The 14,643-nt window shown below is 43.3% G+C and overlaps 1 protein-coding gene across 7 annotated transcripts in view; it reads left to right on the top strand.

The window, feature by feature from the left end:
- LOC101940586 (cohesin subunit SA-2-like) overlaps positions 1-14,643 on the top strand; it is an 84,411-nt gene that overhangs the window by 45,689 nt on the left and 24,079 nt on the right. For all 7 annotated transcript variants that reach the window (XM_024104446.3, XM_042840846.2, XM_024104445.3 and 4 more), the window contains 4 exons: positions 1,662-1,769; positions 11,576-11,687; positions 12,358-12,469; positions 14,237-14,340. In XM_024104446.3, coding sequence (XP_023960214.2) covers positions 1,662-1,769; positions 11,576-11,687; positions 12,358-12,469; positions 14,237-14,340 — 436 coding nt within the window. The remainder of the gene's footprint in view (positions 1-1,661; positions 1,770-11,575; positions 11,688-12,357; positions 12,470-14,236; positions 14,341-14,643) is intronic.

Genomic DNA, 14,643 nt, shown 5'->3' with positions numbered 1-14,643 from the left:
GGCACATCATCAACATTTTCACTATAAAGACCTGTTTACTGTGCCAGTGATCATTATAAGCAAGTTTACTGAGTGCAACCTAGCAGGAGAGAGAACTTTCATTAAAAATAGCAGGGAACTTTTCAGCAAAAATAAGCAAGGAGCGCATAGGGAAATAATCCATAATGATCAATTTATGACTTTTGAGACCTTGTTGGCTCACAGAAGTGAAAAGCCAACAGACAGCATGCCCTCTGTTCAAGTACCCTGGGGCTTTCAACCCGCTACTCTCCTACTGTTTTAAACCACAGCCAATGTTTGTAGATTAGTTTAAGAGCTGTTTGTCTTTTTTGTTTTGTTTTTTGTTTTTTTGTTTTGTTATAATCTCCCACAAACCTTTACCCAATGTTAGTTCAAGTAGTTGTCAGTGAGACACCCCTGCTTAATATTTAACTGCTAGGGACTAGGATTTGAGGGTGCCAGAGGCTTTGTATTTTTAAATTGGGACTTGTCAAGATACTAAGAGGTAAGGCAGTGCTGGTGACAAAAGAGCTGGGAGCCATTATAGAAGAGGAGCAATGTGCGACTAGGTTATCAATCCCAGCAGCTGCAAAAGTGAGAGCCTTCTTTTTAGAAGTTGTAGTAGGCCACATAGTAGGCTGTGCATTAGAGGATGTAACTAACCTCTTGGGGGCTGATAGCAGAACTATTAAATAAATAAATAAAAACCCCCCTACAAGTATAATCTCTACCCCATCATAGTTTCCCCTCCCATACTATGCCAGAAGTAGAAGGATCTCACTGCTCTTTGTTCTGTTGACAGTGTTCTCCAATGGCATGCAAGCAGGAGTAGGAGCCTGGAATTTCTAAATTCTCATCTGAGCTTTGATCTTGACTCCCTCTGTAGCCTTGTGCAAGTCACTCAACCTTCTCTGCTTCAGTTTTCTTCTCTGTAAAATGGAGATAATACTTTCTGACCTCACAGGGTGTGTGTTGGAGGATTGATTAATATTTACGTGGTGCTCTGAAGGTGTAAAGGGGTATGTAAATGAGAAATGTCATTAGTAAGGCTGTATACTTGTTGCAAAAACTGTGACTTTCAGGTTTTTCAATAAATAGTTCTGGTCTTTGGCATGCTGGTCAGCTTCCTTTTGAGCATGCTTTTGCCGTGATTTTTAAAATGAGTTTCTATATAAGCTCATTGTAATGAGTATCCGTTTTAACTCTTGATTAAATAGCTTTAAACAATTTTATGTAGAAAAATACAGGATATTTGATCTATATTATAATTTCCTGTGGCAAACAATCCAAGATTAAAAATACTATGTTATGAATTTCCTTTTTTGTAACTAATTTTGGAATTTTTTTTTTTTTTGCCTGAGAACCAAACAGCCTTACCCACGCTTTTATGTGAACGTTTATGCCCGCACAAAGAGCCTAATTCTTCATTCCTTGTATGTTATGTAGACACTTCCATCTCTACAAGGTGAATACAAAAATGCTACTGCTCTGATTAGGTAGCATATCAAGATTCAATTTGCAGAGGTGTAACTGACTATATGAACTGCAAGGCAGTGGAGAATCAGGTCCAGTATTAGGTATAGAATCAGGTCCAATATTAGGATACGTATAATCCTTTCTAGCTAAATATGCATAATAACTTGTATTATATCTTTGCATAGGAACTGTGAGGACGCGTTATCATCTGAAGACTGTGAAACCTTATTCCAGTTTGTTTATACCACGCACAGACCTCTAGCAGTAGCAGCTGGGGAATTCCTTTATAAAAGGTATCTCTGCTTGGCTACTTTTTGCATATTCTCATTGTTTCAGAGTGAAAATGGGTTTGTTTAAGAGGGACATTAAACCTTTATGTTTCAATTGGTGGCTCATCTCTGGTGGATACCAGATGTCCCTTCTTCTGTTGAATAAGTGGAGGGCTGCTGTCTGGGGCTGTTTGTTTCACTTCCCAGCCTCGGCATGTTAAACAAGCATGAGAAAGGTACAAGACTATAATAAAGTATAAAACAACTGACTAGTCCACCAGTATTGTATCATGCCAAGGGCCATGCAGCCTTCCTTTCTACTTTTTCCCTGTTGCTTTGCTTCCGATGAGCCAGTTGATCACCTGGCATCTGTTGGATTTTTTTGTAGCTGTTTATGATTCATTGCAAAGGTGGCCTCTTCTCCCCTTGAAAGTTGCCTTATACATTGTAAAGGCCTTTGAATAATGAGAGCCCACAGATTAAAAAATCCTCCCAGTTTTCAGTCAAGTTAATGAAATATACAATCTAACTTCCCAGGAGTAACTTTTATAAATGGGCCTTTATGACAATGGATGTGGGCAAAGAATGGAGCTGCCATGCTACAAAGGGAATTAATAAAAATTCTGTATCTACAGCTTGATGAAATTCTGTATTTTGTTTAGCAAAAATGGGTGACAATACTTTTGGCAAGGCTTTGGAGAGGCAATGTTAAAAGCTGACCATGATTATTCATACCTTTTTGTCCCCTTCCTCCGTTGCTGTCCATATCCACCCAGCAAAATTACATAAGGCCTAGGATTTGTGGATCCAGGCCCAAAATAAAGAAAAAAGAAAAATCCCTTCTCTGATGTGTCCCTAGTCACACCTCCTAGCCCTATCCTGCTTTGTTTTGTAGGTCCCCAACTCTCTGGCCTAATGTTGTCATAAATCAGTGATTTATGCCCAGAACAATGCCACTCTTATCTATTGGTGGTGCTGTCTTGATAAACATGGGACCTGTAGTATCAGCATCTCATTAATATTCCATTGGAATACAAGCAAATGACTAACTGGGTCAGAGCTGCTTATCTTTGTACTGTTATCGGTGCACAAGGATCTACATCACATAAACCACCACCACACATGGCACTAGTTGACAACTTTGTTGGCAGGTTTGGCAGAAAAAGCACAGGCTTAAGACTACATTGAGGCTAACGCGCCCTCATGCTACTAGTGGCCTGTCCATGTCAGGTTTGAGGAACATAGGCAGGGAGTGTGGTAAACATTGCACTGCTGCATCCCATGCTTTACCTGTGTCTGTGGATAGACTTCCTTGACCATCTCTTCTTGGCACTGGCCAAGATGGCTGTCCATCATTCCAGGAGGAGGAATCTTGATGGGAGAGACATCCTAGTATACTCAAGGAGCTGACTGAGGAAATATCTAAGCCATTAATGATTATCTTTGAAAAGTCATGGAAAGCCGGGAGAGATTCTAGAGGACTGGAAAAGGGCAAATATAGTGCCAAATTGTAAAAAGGGAAATAAGGACAACTGGGGAATTACAGACCAGTCAACTTAACTTCAGTACCCGGAAAGATAATGGAGCAAATAATTAAGCAATCAGTTTGCAGACACCTAGAAGATAATAAGATGATAAGTAACAGTCAGTATGGATTTGTCAAGAACAAATCATGTCAAACCAACCTGATAGCTTTTTTTGACGGGTTACTTGAGGCTATGGGGGAAGCAGTAGATATGGTATATCTTGACTTTGGTAAGGCTTTTGATACTGTGTCACATGACGTTCTCATAAACAAACTCAGGAAATACACCCTAGATGGCGCTACTGTAACGTAGGTGAATGACTGGTTGGAAAACTGTTCCCAGAGAGTAATTATTAGTGATTCACCGTCAAGCTGAAAGGGCATATTGAGTGGGGTCCCACAGGGATCAGTTCTGGGTCCAGTTCTGTTCAATATCTTCATCAATGATTTAGATCAGTGGTTCTCAACCAGGAATACGTGTACCCCTTGGGGTATTCAGAGGTCTTCCAGGAGGTACATCAACTCATCTAGATATTTGCCTAGTTTTACAACAGGCTATATAAAAAGCACTAGCGAAGTCAGTACAAACTAAAATTTCATCCAGACAATGACTTGTTTATACTGCTCTATATACTATACACTGTAATGTAAGTACAATATTTATATTCCAGTTGATTTATTTCATAATTATATGGTAAAAATGAGAAAGTAAGCCATTTTTAAGTAATAGTGATGTGACACTTTTGTATTTTTATATCTGATTTTGTAAGCAAGTAATTTTTAAATGAGGTGAAACTAGGGGGTATGCAAGACAAATCAGACTCCTGAAAGGGGTACAGCAGTCTGGAAAGGTTGAGAGCCACTGATTTAGATAGTGGCATAGAGAGTACATTTATAACGTTTGTGGACGATACCAAGTTGGGAGGGGTAGCAAGCGCTTTGGAGGATAGGATTAAAATTCAAAATGATCTTGGCAAACTGGAGAAATGGTCTGAAGTAAATAGGATGAAACTCAATAAGGACAAATGCAAAGTACTCCACTTAGGAAGGAACAATCAGTTGCACACATACAAAATGGGAAATGACTGCCTAGGATCCAGTACTGCGGAAAGGAATCTGGAGATCATAGTGGATCACAAGCTAAATATGAATCACAGTGTAACACTGTTGCAAAAAAAGCAAACATCATTCTGGGATGTATTAGCCAGGAGTGTTATAAGCAAGACATGAGAAGTAATTCTTCTGCTCTACTCCGCGCTGATTAGGCCTCAACTGGAGTATTGTGTCCAGTTCTGGGTGCCACATTCCGGAAAGATGTGGACAAATTGGAGAACAACAGAAAAGGTTTAGAAAGCACGACCTATGATGGAAGATTGAAAAAAATGGGCTTATTTCATCTGGAGAAGAGAAGACTGAGAGGAGACATGATAGTTTTAAAGTACACAAAAGATTGTTATAAGGAGGGAGAAAAATTGATTGCCTTGACCTCTGAGGATAGGACAAGAAGCAACGGGCTTGAATTGCAGCAAGGGTGGTTTAGGTTGGACATTAGGAAAAACTTTCTGTCAGGGTAGGTAAACACTGGAATAAATTGCCTAGCGAGGTTGTGGAATCTCCATCTGTGACAATGTACACCATAAGGCTTTATGTGGGGGTGCTCATAAATGTATGTATGATATAACTGGAATAGGGTTTTGCTACATATGCCATGTAACATATCTATGTAAAGGTTATGATCTAATGGTTATGTTCATCCTAGTTGTATGCAGGCACCATTTGTGTGTTCAAAGTTATGTACATTGGCTGTATAATTGCTTGATTTCTAAGTAGCCTTAGTTAGAACATTTGGTCACTTCTTGGGAAAGGAATGTGCAAATTAAGTGGTCAGTCAGGAAGCACTTAACAGACAAAAGAGCTTGGAAGACTCCAATCCACATAAGAAGTCTACCTGAGGATGTTCAAGGTAGCATGTGGGTAATGGCTGCTACCTGCAAGTCCTTAGTCATGCATGGGCATGTGACTTGCCCATGTGATTCTGAATCTCCATTTTGTGGCTGGATTCTACACAGGGTGAGGAGGGGGTCTCCACCCACAAGAGAGAGTCTATTTAAACCCCTGGGAGACCCCTCCATTTTGTCTTCAGCTGGCTAAAGAAGGAGCCTCTCCACCCCCGCAGGATACTTGAAGGAAACTGGAACAAAGGACAGTAACTAGAGGGGGTGTGAGTGATTGCTGGATCCAGGCTAAAAGGAGATTAGTCTGTAAAAGGGAGCATTCTGGAACTGGTGAGGATCTTATCTGTATTAAGTTTGATTAGACATAGATTTGTGCATTTTCTTTTATTTTGCTTGGTGACTTACTTTGTTCTGTCTGTTACTACTTGGAACCACTTAAATCCTACTTTCTGTATTTAATAAAATCACTTTTTACTTATTAATTAACTCAGAGTATGTATTAATACCTGGGGGAGCAAACAACTGTGCATATCTCTCTATCAGTGTTATAGAGGGTGAACAATTTGAGTTTACCCTGCATAAGCTTTATACAGGGTAAAATGGATTTATTTGGGTTTAGACCCCATTGGGAGTTGGGCATCTGAGTGCTAAAGACAAGCACACTTCTGTGAGCTGTTTTCAGGTAAACCTGCAGCTTTGGGGCAAGTAATTCAGACCCTGGGTCTGTGTTGGAGCAGACGGGAGTGTCTGGCTCAGCAAGACAGGGTGCTGGAGTCCTGAGCGGGCAGAGAAAATAGGAACAGGGGTAGTCTTGGTACATTAGGTAGCAGCTCTCAAGGGGGTTTCTGTGAGCCAACCCATCACACCATCATTGGAGATTTTTAAGAGCAGGTTAGACAAACACCTGTCAGGGATAATCTAGACAATACTTAGCCCTTCCATGAGTGCAGGGGACTGGACTAGATGACCTCGCGAAGTCGCTTCCAATCCTGCGATTCTATGATTCTTTATGACGTGGGGACCTTTTTCCATTCCCTTGCCCATGCACACATAGGGGCAGAGTTCATCTGAGTGGTTCTCCTGTCTCTTTAGACAGGAGAACCATTGTTTGGTTCAATATGCACTGTTTGGAGTTCTCTGCTTGATGTCTCCTTTTGGTTCCCTTATTTTGACCCTATAACCCTCCCGTTCTTATTTGTCATTTTTTGTCCCCAGTGCTTAGGTCAGGTCTGCACTAGAAACTTCTCAGCGTAGTGTTGTTGGTTAGTGGGGTGATGAATTGTCATTATTTTGGGGGGGGCTTGGGGGAGACATTTTTATACTCACAAAGATCCTTTTGTAGACTCAGTCACACTGGCAAAAAAGTGCTTTTGCCGTTATAAGCTGTGTCTGTGCTCTGCTGGCATAGTTATGCTGGCAAACATTTCCCAGCGTAGAATTGGCCTTCATTAAATCCTAGTCCTGTGGCTCCTCCTTCATCTGAGGGTCACCTTTCCATTGGATGGCTGCCTTTAAATAGGATTTAAATAGGCTAGCCCCTTTCATGAGCAATAAATTCACACTAAAATTTTTTTTGGAGTGGAGGGAGAAAGTGGAAATTGCAAAGAAATATCATGATATGCCTTGTACATCAGGCTATGGAGGGAGAGCACCTCTTCCAATGTATGTTTCAAGTTGAATAAAACACGTGTTGCAAGAGCATGATCTATGCTTTCACCAACATCATGTCTGTCTTATGAGGAGTTTGACTGGTTCCTGGGCACCGCACCCAGCTCAGGTCCAACTATGGTGCAGAATGACCTGGTCAGGTGCGATGGTACCCTGTTGGCCCCAGAATCCAGCCTGGGGAGTGATGGGAGCCAGCAGCAGGCACCGAGTGAGGATGATGAAATCACTATGATGCTGAGACTGGTCCTGGAGCGGGCTTTTAAAAAGGATCAGCAGAAAATTCTGTGTCCATGCTCGGAGGAGCTGTTCGATGTACCTCTCCGAGAACCAGCCCACTGCCGAGCCTGCAGCAGACACAGAAGAGGCATAAATTGCCCGAGCCTGGTAAGTTTTGGATCTATTTGAATATTTATTGATACAGTAACAGGAGGATTTTCTGCTCTATAAATCAATACACAAGCAATTAGAGGCCCTGGATAGCAGCATGTATCCATTAATGGTGGATTGTGTGATAGCATCTTGGCATCCTCCCACCCTCCTGTGCAGTTCAAAGTGGCAACCGGGAAATGCAAGCAGTAAGGAATATTTTTACTGGAAAGGCACAGATTTTTGCTTGTGCCATTCTTTTTTCCTAAAAATAACAACATTACATTCTTGTGACTGTTTCCTGCTCTGTAATTGCTCAATGGTCTATGGAGCTGTCTACAGTGAACTCTGTGCATGTGATTGGGGAAATATGTTCCATTTCCAAATCTAGTCCATTTCAGTTAGAGGCAACTCATGCAGTCCATAGTTGACAAAAGCATTTCAGGAATGACTGGGGTTAGAATTTTTGTCCAAAAATGTGCCAGAGGCAGGGAAGAGGGTGGTTGTGGAGTTCTGCATCTTTGCATGCAGCCATAACCCAGCGTAAGCATGTGAAAACTAACGCAGTATCCTGTTGATTCTCTCATGAATTCTGACTCAAGCCCAGGTGCGGATAGTTGTAAACTTTTCGTGAAGCAGGAGCTCCACATAGGTAGTCACATTTTGGGGAAGTATTTCCCAGGGCTCAGTAGTTGACCAGCCCACTCCACCAATAGATATGTGTTGGGGCACTATACGATTGAATACTATGGCTAAATACACTGCAGGTTTCCCACCAGCAGCTTGGAATAATGTCTCTTTCTGACAGTAGGGCATCACAAGAACAGTTATGTCCTCCAAAGCATGAAAAGCCTGAAATGATAGAAAAAGCTTTTGTAGCAAGGCCACTAACCAGCCCTTCCTCTGATGCCAAACCCAAGTAGTTATGCAATTTTGGTAAAACAGAAGCAGCTGGAATTTTTAATTGTTCATTGTCTCTGCACGACTTTAGCTGGGATTAACCAGGCTTTGTCCAAGGAGATTCTGTGGACTGAGGCATCCCTCTCACAATATATTGCAGTTCATTTTTTACATGTAACATTTTATGTCCTTGAAATTCCACAAGAATTATTTCTGCGCTCCTCCACTGAGCTATGTGAGACAGTAACCCTCTATTTCTTGTCCCATTGCAGGCCCCTCCATCTCTGCTGGCTGCTGTACCTCCACAGCTCAACCTTACTGCAGTAAGCTTGGCCCAGCGTACCTTCATGGACCATTCCAAGCAGAAGTGGTTCCGTGATGAAGTCATGGTTGAAGTTCCTGAGAGGACCAACAAGCAAGTCCAGTACCAGAAGCAGAGGGACGTAAGATTGGAGAAGAGGCATACCGAGAGGAAGGGAAAGGCTGAGGCTGGCCACACAGCTTGAGGACAGGGTTTCAGCATAGGAGCAGGCACTTGTTATACATTTCCTGGAACAGGAACTGTGGCTAAGGGAGGAGGAGGACAGAGCTCAGCAGAAAACTGTTTGATCGGCTCATCTCAATCATGGTTGCTAGATTACCAGCTCCTGCTGCCTCTCCCACCCCATGACCGGCAACATACCTTCAGGCCAGAAACAGCTTGGAAAACTCCATGTTGGGGTGGTCAATGCAATTGTGCTCCAGGAGCAGCTGGACAAGGCAACTAAACCCCATGCAGCCCTCTGTGTTTACCCATTCTTCTGTGGTTACCTCCATCCCTCTCCCCTGGCACCAAGTGTGCAGAAAACGGGGAAAGAAGGGAAAGGAGAACGGGGGCTAGGTGACATGCAGCAGTAGGGGTTTTTGTCATGGTTGCATTTCTTGCTACACTCTTTTTGTTTTTGTTTCATTTTGGAAATGTTCTTTAGTAACTGGTGATTGGGTGTTGTAATAGCAGCTGGCTTGCTTGGCACTGGGGGACTATTGTACTGTTTTTTACATGTTTACAAATAAAGCTTTTTATATCATCAAGAAAGGTTATTGTGGTCATTGCATCTCTTCATGCAATCCGTTTTTGAAATAATAAAACTAAACACATGATCAGGAACAATTAGGAAATAGTAAGCAAATGCTATTTCTCTCTACAGTTAGATACAGCAATCCACACTTCAGTCATTTCCTTATGTGAATCCATGCTGTGAATCATCCCCCCCATTTCATAAATCATGTTATTCATAAGTACATTACAGGGCAATCACTCCTCCCCAGCTGCTGAACACTCCCTCACACCCCAATTCAATGAGCCCCATCCGCTCCCACAACCAGATTCATAGAGGTACTGTTCCCCCCTTCCATTGGGCCATGCAAGTCCATAATGTGGGAACACGAAGCATCCCTGACTTCTGTTGCCCAAGTGCATCCAGCTCCAGCTGTGGTAGCTGCACTTTCTGGCTGAGGATACCGATTCAGCTGTCCCTCACTGTCATAGGTCCATTCAGGAGGAAATGGCTTACCTTGGCATCACAAAGATTGTGAAGAGCACAGCCACAGTGATGTGCACAGCATTAATGACACTGGAATTCAAATGGGTCTGTAGCCATCGCCAACGAGATTTCAATCTGCCAAAAGCACATTCAACAACCATTCTACACCTGCTGAGAATGTAATGAAACTGTCTTTTGCCAGGGCCTCTGAAATCAGGTACTGTTTCATAAGCCAAGGTAAAAGTGGGCATGCCCAGAATAATGATGTGGACAGTAACTCTGTTTATGATAATATCATTTGGTGCGACTAGTGTCCCAGCCTGTCCAGGAATGTAGACTCCCAATCGGCAAAAAGCTCTGGCATCAAGACATTTTCCACTGCAGTCCACATTGATCTCTATGGTTCACAAGGGCCTGCATAACAATGGAGTAGTGCCCTTTGCAGTTTATGTACTTGTGCTCCTTGAGGAAGGCAGACTATGGACACATGAATGCCATCAGTAGCTCTTGGGCAGTTTGGAAACCCCATCCTCGCAAAGCCAGCAACTATCTCAGGAATATCTTTTATGCCCACCACACTTGGGTAAACCACACGCCTGATTGCCTCAAAAACCTCACCACTACTTTACCCATGGTCAACTTTCCAACACCAATCTGGTTGGCAACGGACCTATAGCTGTCTGGGGTATCCAGGTTACAGATGGCTATAGCAACCTGCTTCTGGGTCTGCCTGGGTGCCTCAGACATGTGTCTTTATGCTGGAAGGTCAGGGCAAGCTGCTCACAAAGCTCCAGGAATGTGCCTTTCTTCATATGAAAGTTGTGGACCCACTGCTGGTCATCCCAGGTCTGCATGATGATGTGATTCCCCCCGGTCTGTGCTTGTGGCCCTGCACTAGAAGTGCCGGTCTACACAGGGGGCCTCAGGGGCTATTCTGAGTGTACTGAGCAGCATCAGCGAGTGTGAGTCTTCCATGTCTGGGTACACCACCTCCTCTGCCTTCTCCTGCTCCATCTTAAGCTCTCTTAGGTTCCTTTGATGGGTCAAAAAATGCCACTGAAATGTCCACCAATGCCTCGGGAATGCTCTGCCCATTTTCTGACACAGGAGTGAAAGCGGAAGCAAGAGAACTTCTTGAAAAGGGGTCTCCTCCATGTTGCTTGGCAGGCTGTGCTGGCAGGCTGGTCTTATTTTTTGTAACATGCAGGGTGAGTGCACTACAGTGCACCATGGTTAAAGGTCTAGAGTGGCCAGATTTTGGGAGGGTGCTAGGGAGTCTGTGATATGATGGGTTTGACTTGGATCTGCGTGCTGCAGTGTGGATGCCAGAGCCCCAGGTTAACATAACATAGGGTAAAGAATTAGTGTGGATGCTCAAGCCCTGCATTTTCTAACACAGGTCAGTTGACTCGAGTCCCACTAACCCTGGGCTTACATTACAGTGTAGACGTATCCTAAAAGCCTGGCTTGGTTTTCAGAGACTAGATGTACCATATTATGAAGTATTGCTGGGCAGTAAGATTTGTATAGGAAGGATATTTCTTTTTTATGATTTTCTCTAAATTACAGTGGGCACCTTTGCAGGATAAATAAATGCCTAATGCTTGGTGTACTCATTGCCATGGGATCTATGTATGTTGCCCAGACAACTGGCAGGGCCCCAGTATTAGCTGCTGCAGGTAGTCCCTGCTTTCACAGAGAGAACTTCTAGCTAAAAATAATCTAGTGCCTCTCCTTCCAGCTGACAGTAGAATTTGATGTTTGCTGAATGAATGAATAGATTTTAAAAGAAAGAAGTAAAACTGCCTGAAATCCTGACAGAATCTGTGCTGCTTCACTGAGTAATCTAAAGGTGCACAACAGAATTGGACTGACTTTTTTTTCCATTGGCAGGCTGCTTAGTTATCAGGGAACTGAAGAGGAAGTCCCACCCAAAAGAAGAGGGAAGTTTGGGGCTAATACCTGCTACATGAGAAAATTAATAACTTTTTTCTTGGAGAGTGAGGTAAGGAAAATGGAGATTGTGATAGGCAAAGAGATGAGGGAGGAGCCTTTCCAAACCAGTGCAGCTGGCTGAGAGTTGGTATTGAGGTGCTGCTGGAAGTTGGAGGGAGAAGTGGGTGAGTGGGGAGGAGACTTCCTTTTGAAAGGTCTTTTTGGTTGCATTCTCAGAACTGTTGATCTTAGAACTTGATACTTTCTCAACTCTAGGATGAGCTTCAGTAAAGTAAAACTGTACATGTGTGTTCGGTTGTACCACACCTCTTATTCTACAGTTGTATCAATGCAGAGAGGGGGTGTTGAAAACTAGGTCTGCTCAGCCAGGGATAGCAACTAAAGTGTAATTCATTTCAAGCTCTTGAATGGGAGTGGGCATTTTAGGTGTTACAAACAGCAATCAAATAGTGATATTCAGGACAGCTTTAGGGAGACTAGTCTTTTTAGGAAATCTTTCTTCTGTCCTTTAAGTAACTCTCTTTCTCTTATGATGTTCCCCATATATCAACCGGAAGAATTATTATTTAGTTTGGGTCTAGTCAAAAAATACACACATTGAAAAAAATATATACACATACACGGTTCTATAATGAGAGAAAGAGGGTGAAATATGTAATGAGCTGTATTCATATTTCAGTAAATGTTTGATTCTGTAGGCTTATGTTTTTAATCCCTAGCTACATAAACACGTCACATACCTTGTAGACAGCCTGTGGGATTGGGCAGGCAGTTTGCTGAAGGACTGGGAGTGCATGACCACTCTTTTATTGGAAACTGCTGAAGAAGAAGGTAGGTGAGCTAAAACCTTAGTGTTGCCCAAATTACTCTTGTTTTATTTACTAGAAGAAACTTCCTTCACCTTGAACTATAGCAAGGTCACTTGAAGAGCCTCTTGCATAGAGCTTCTTGCATAGAGCCACAAAACAGTTTTGGCTCAGTGTCCTGCCATGACTCAATGCCCTCAAATATTGATGCAGTAATCCTACGAAAACCTTGTGAAACACTATCCAACCCTTATGCCTCTCAGTGACTCCTCCCTCCTATCTTCTTTCTCCCTCCTTCCTGCTTGCCTGTTGGGGGGCAGAGGGTGAAGAATGTTTCTTCTCTCTCTCTCTCTCTCGGCTACTCAGAGGGTGCAGAAGGGATTCCAGGGGCCGCAGTGTGTTTGTTCTGTACTATTTCCGCCTCAACAGTCAGGTCTGTGTCAGGCAGCTTTGGGAGCACTGTGGTGAATGGTTCTCTACTTGCTGGAGAAAAAAATCTCCAGTCAGATCCCTGGATTGCAGAAGAGGCACATACAGGGCCGTGTGTTGCTATATGTGATTCTAGAACAGAGGTCGGCAACGTTTGGCACGCGGCTCGCCAGGGTAAGCACCCTGGTGGGCCGGGCCAGCTTGTTTACCTGCTGACGTGGCAGGTTTGGCCGATCGCGGCCCCCACTGGCCGCGGTTCGCTGTCCCAGGCCAATGGGAGTGGCAGGAAGCCGCGGCCAGCCCATCCCTTGCCCGCGCCGCTTCCCGCCGCCCCCATTGGCCCGGGATGGCGAACCGTGGAGAGTGGGGGCTGCGATCGGCCGAACCTGCCACGTCAGCAGGTAAATAAACTGGCCCGGCCCACCAGGGTGCTTACCCTGGTGAGCTGTGTGCCAGACGTTGCCGACCCCTGTTCTAGAGTCACATTCTGCTAAAGGTTCCCGAGAAGATGAGCCTCAGGTCTGGTGGAAGAGGATGAAATTTCATTGGAGTTAGGTCTGAATTTGGCCTGTTCTCTTCTGGGGAAACATCATTTCTGTGACACTGAACCTGTTGCTTTATTTGGCAAATGCAGTGAGATCCACTCATAACACATTTACCGGTAGGAAAATTTATTTTATTCTAAAGTAAATTAAAAATTCCAAATTGTTTCTGTGAATCACAATGTGTGTATTGTAGCTGTGGTTTGTAGTGAATCACACCGAATAACTTCGCTATAAGGTGAGAAGAAAAAAGACTTCACTACATGAAGGTTCCTTTGTATTCAGAAATCTTAATCTATCCTTTACATGTCAAGGGGCATATTGGTTTTCATGGCTCAGTTAAGGAACCTAAATGCGCCAATCTCATTGAAACAGAGTAGTGTGGAGCTGATGTTCACCACTGGAAAGGAAGATGCTGAGTTGAATTTAATGTCACTTTCAGAAATAAAATATTTTAGAGGGTTTAGTTTTATGTAGAAAATGACTTGAACACTGTTTATTGTGGCAGAACTAGAGACAGTTCTTTGCTGTGGGATCAAAGCACATAGGCCTAGATTTTTAAAGATATTTTTAGGAACCTATCTCCCAAAGGTGCCATGGAAGAAATAGTTGCTTTTTTTACTCTGTATAACAGAAAATAATTTCAGTTCACATTCAGGTTGGACTTAGCAAACTTTCAGCAGTTTTTTTAGCAGTTTCAACAGTATCTCTCTCCCCCCCTCAAAGCTGTTTTGAGGAATGAGTAGACTTTCCTCATTAGTCATCCCTGCATCTTCACTTTTCTTTTGCGAGACACTGAAGAGACCATGATTTGATTACAGCATTGAGTGATGCCCAGGAAAGCGCTCTCATTGAAATAATCGTAGTGACCACTCGAGAAGCTGCTGAAGGTCACCCTCCTGTGGGCAGAGGAGCAGGCAAGAAGGTCAGTGGGTTTTAGTCTCAGATATTTATTATGTTGCGATCACAATTGTCCTCCCTACGTGCTCTGCCAGAAGCACTTCCCTAGCCACAGGCACGTCGGCAGAAAGAGAGCAGCGTTGTCTTTACAAGACAAACATGATGCCTTTTGACCTTCAGACAAAACATCTTATCAGTGGCTATTGAACGAGATGAGCTTTTAGAGGAAGCTCAGCTCCGTGGAAGCATGTTAACGACACACAGGGCTTGTCTATACTTACGCGCTGGTTCGGTGGCAGGCAATCGAACTTCTGGGTTCGATTTATCG

The sequence above is a fragment of the Chrysemys picta genome, chromosome 1 (assembly GCF_011386835.1).
Source record: "Chrysemys picta bellii isolate R12L10 chromosome 1, ASM1138683v2, whole genome shotgun sequence".
Classification (NCBI taxonomy): Eukaryota; Metazoa; Chordata; order Testudines; family Emydidae; genus Chrysemys; species Chrysemys picta.
Note: the sequence above shows the minus strand (reverse complement) of the source record. Positions and strands in the feature narration are given on the sequence as shown.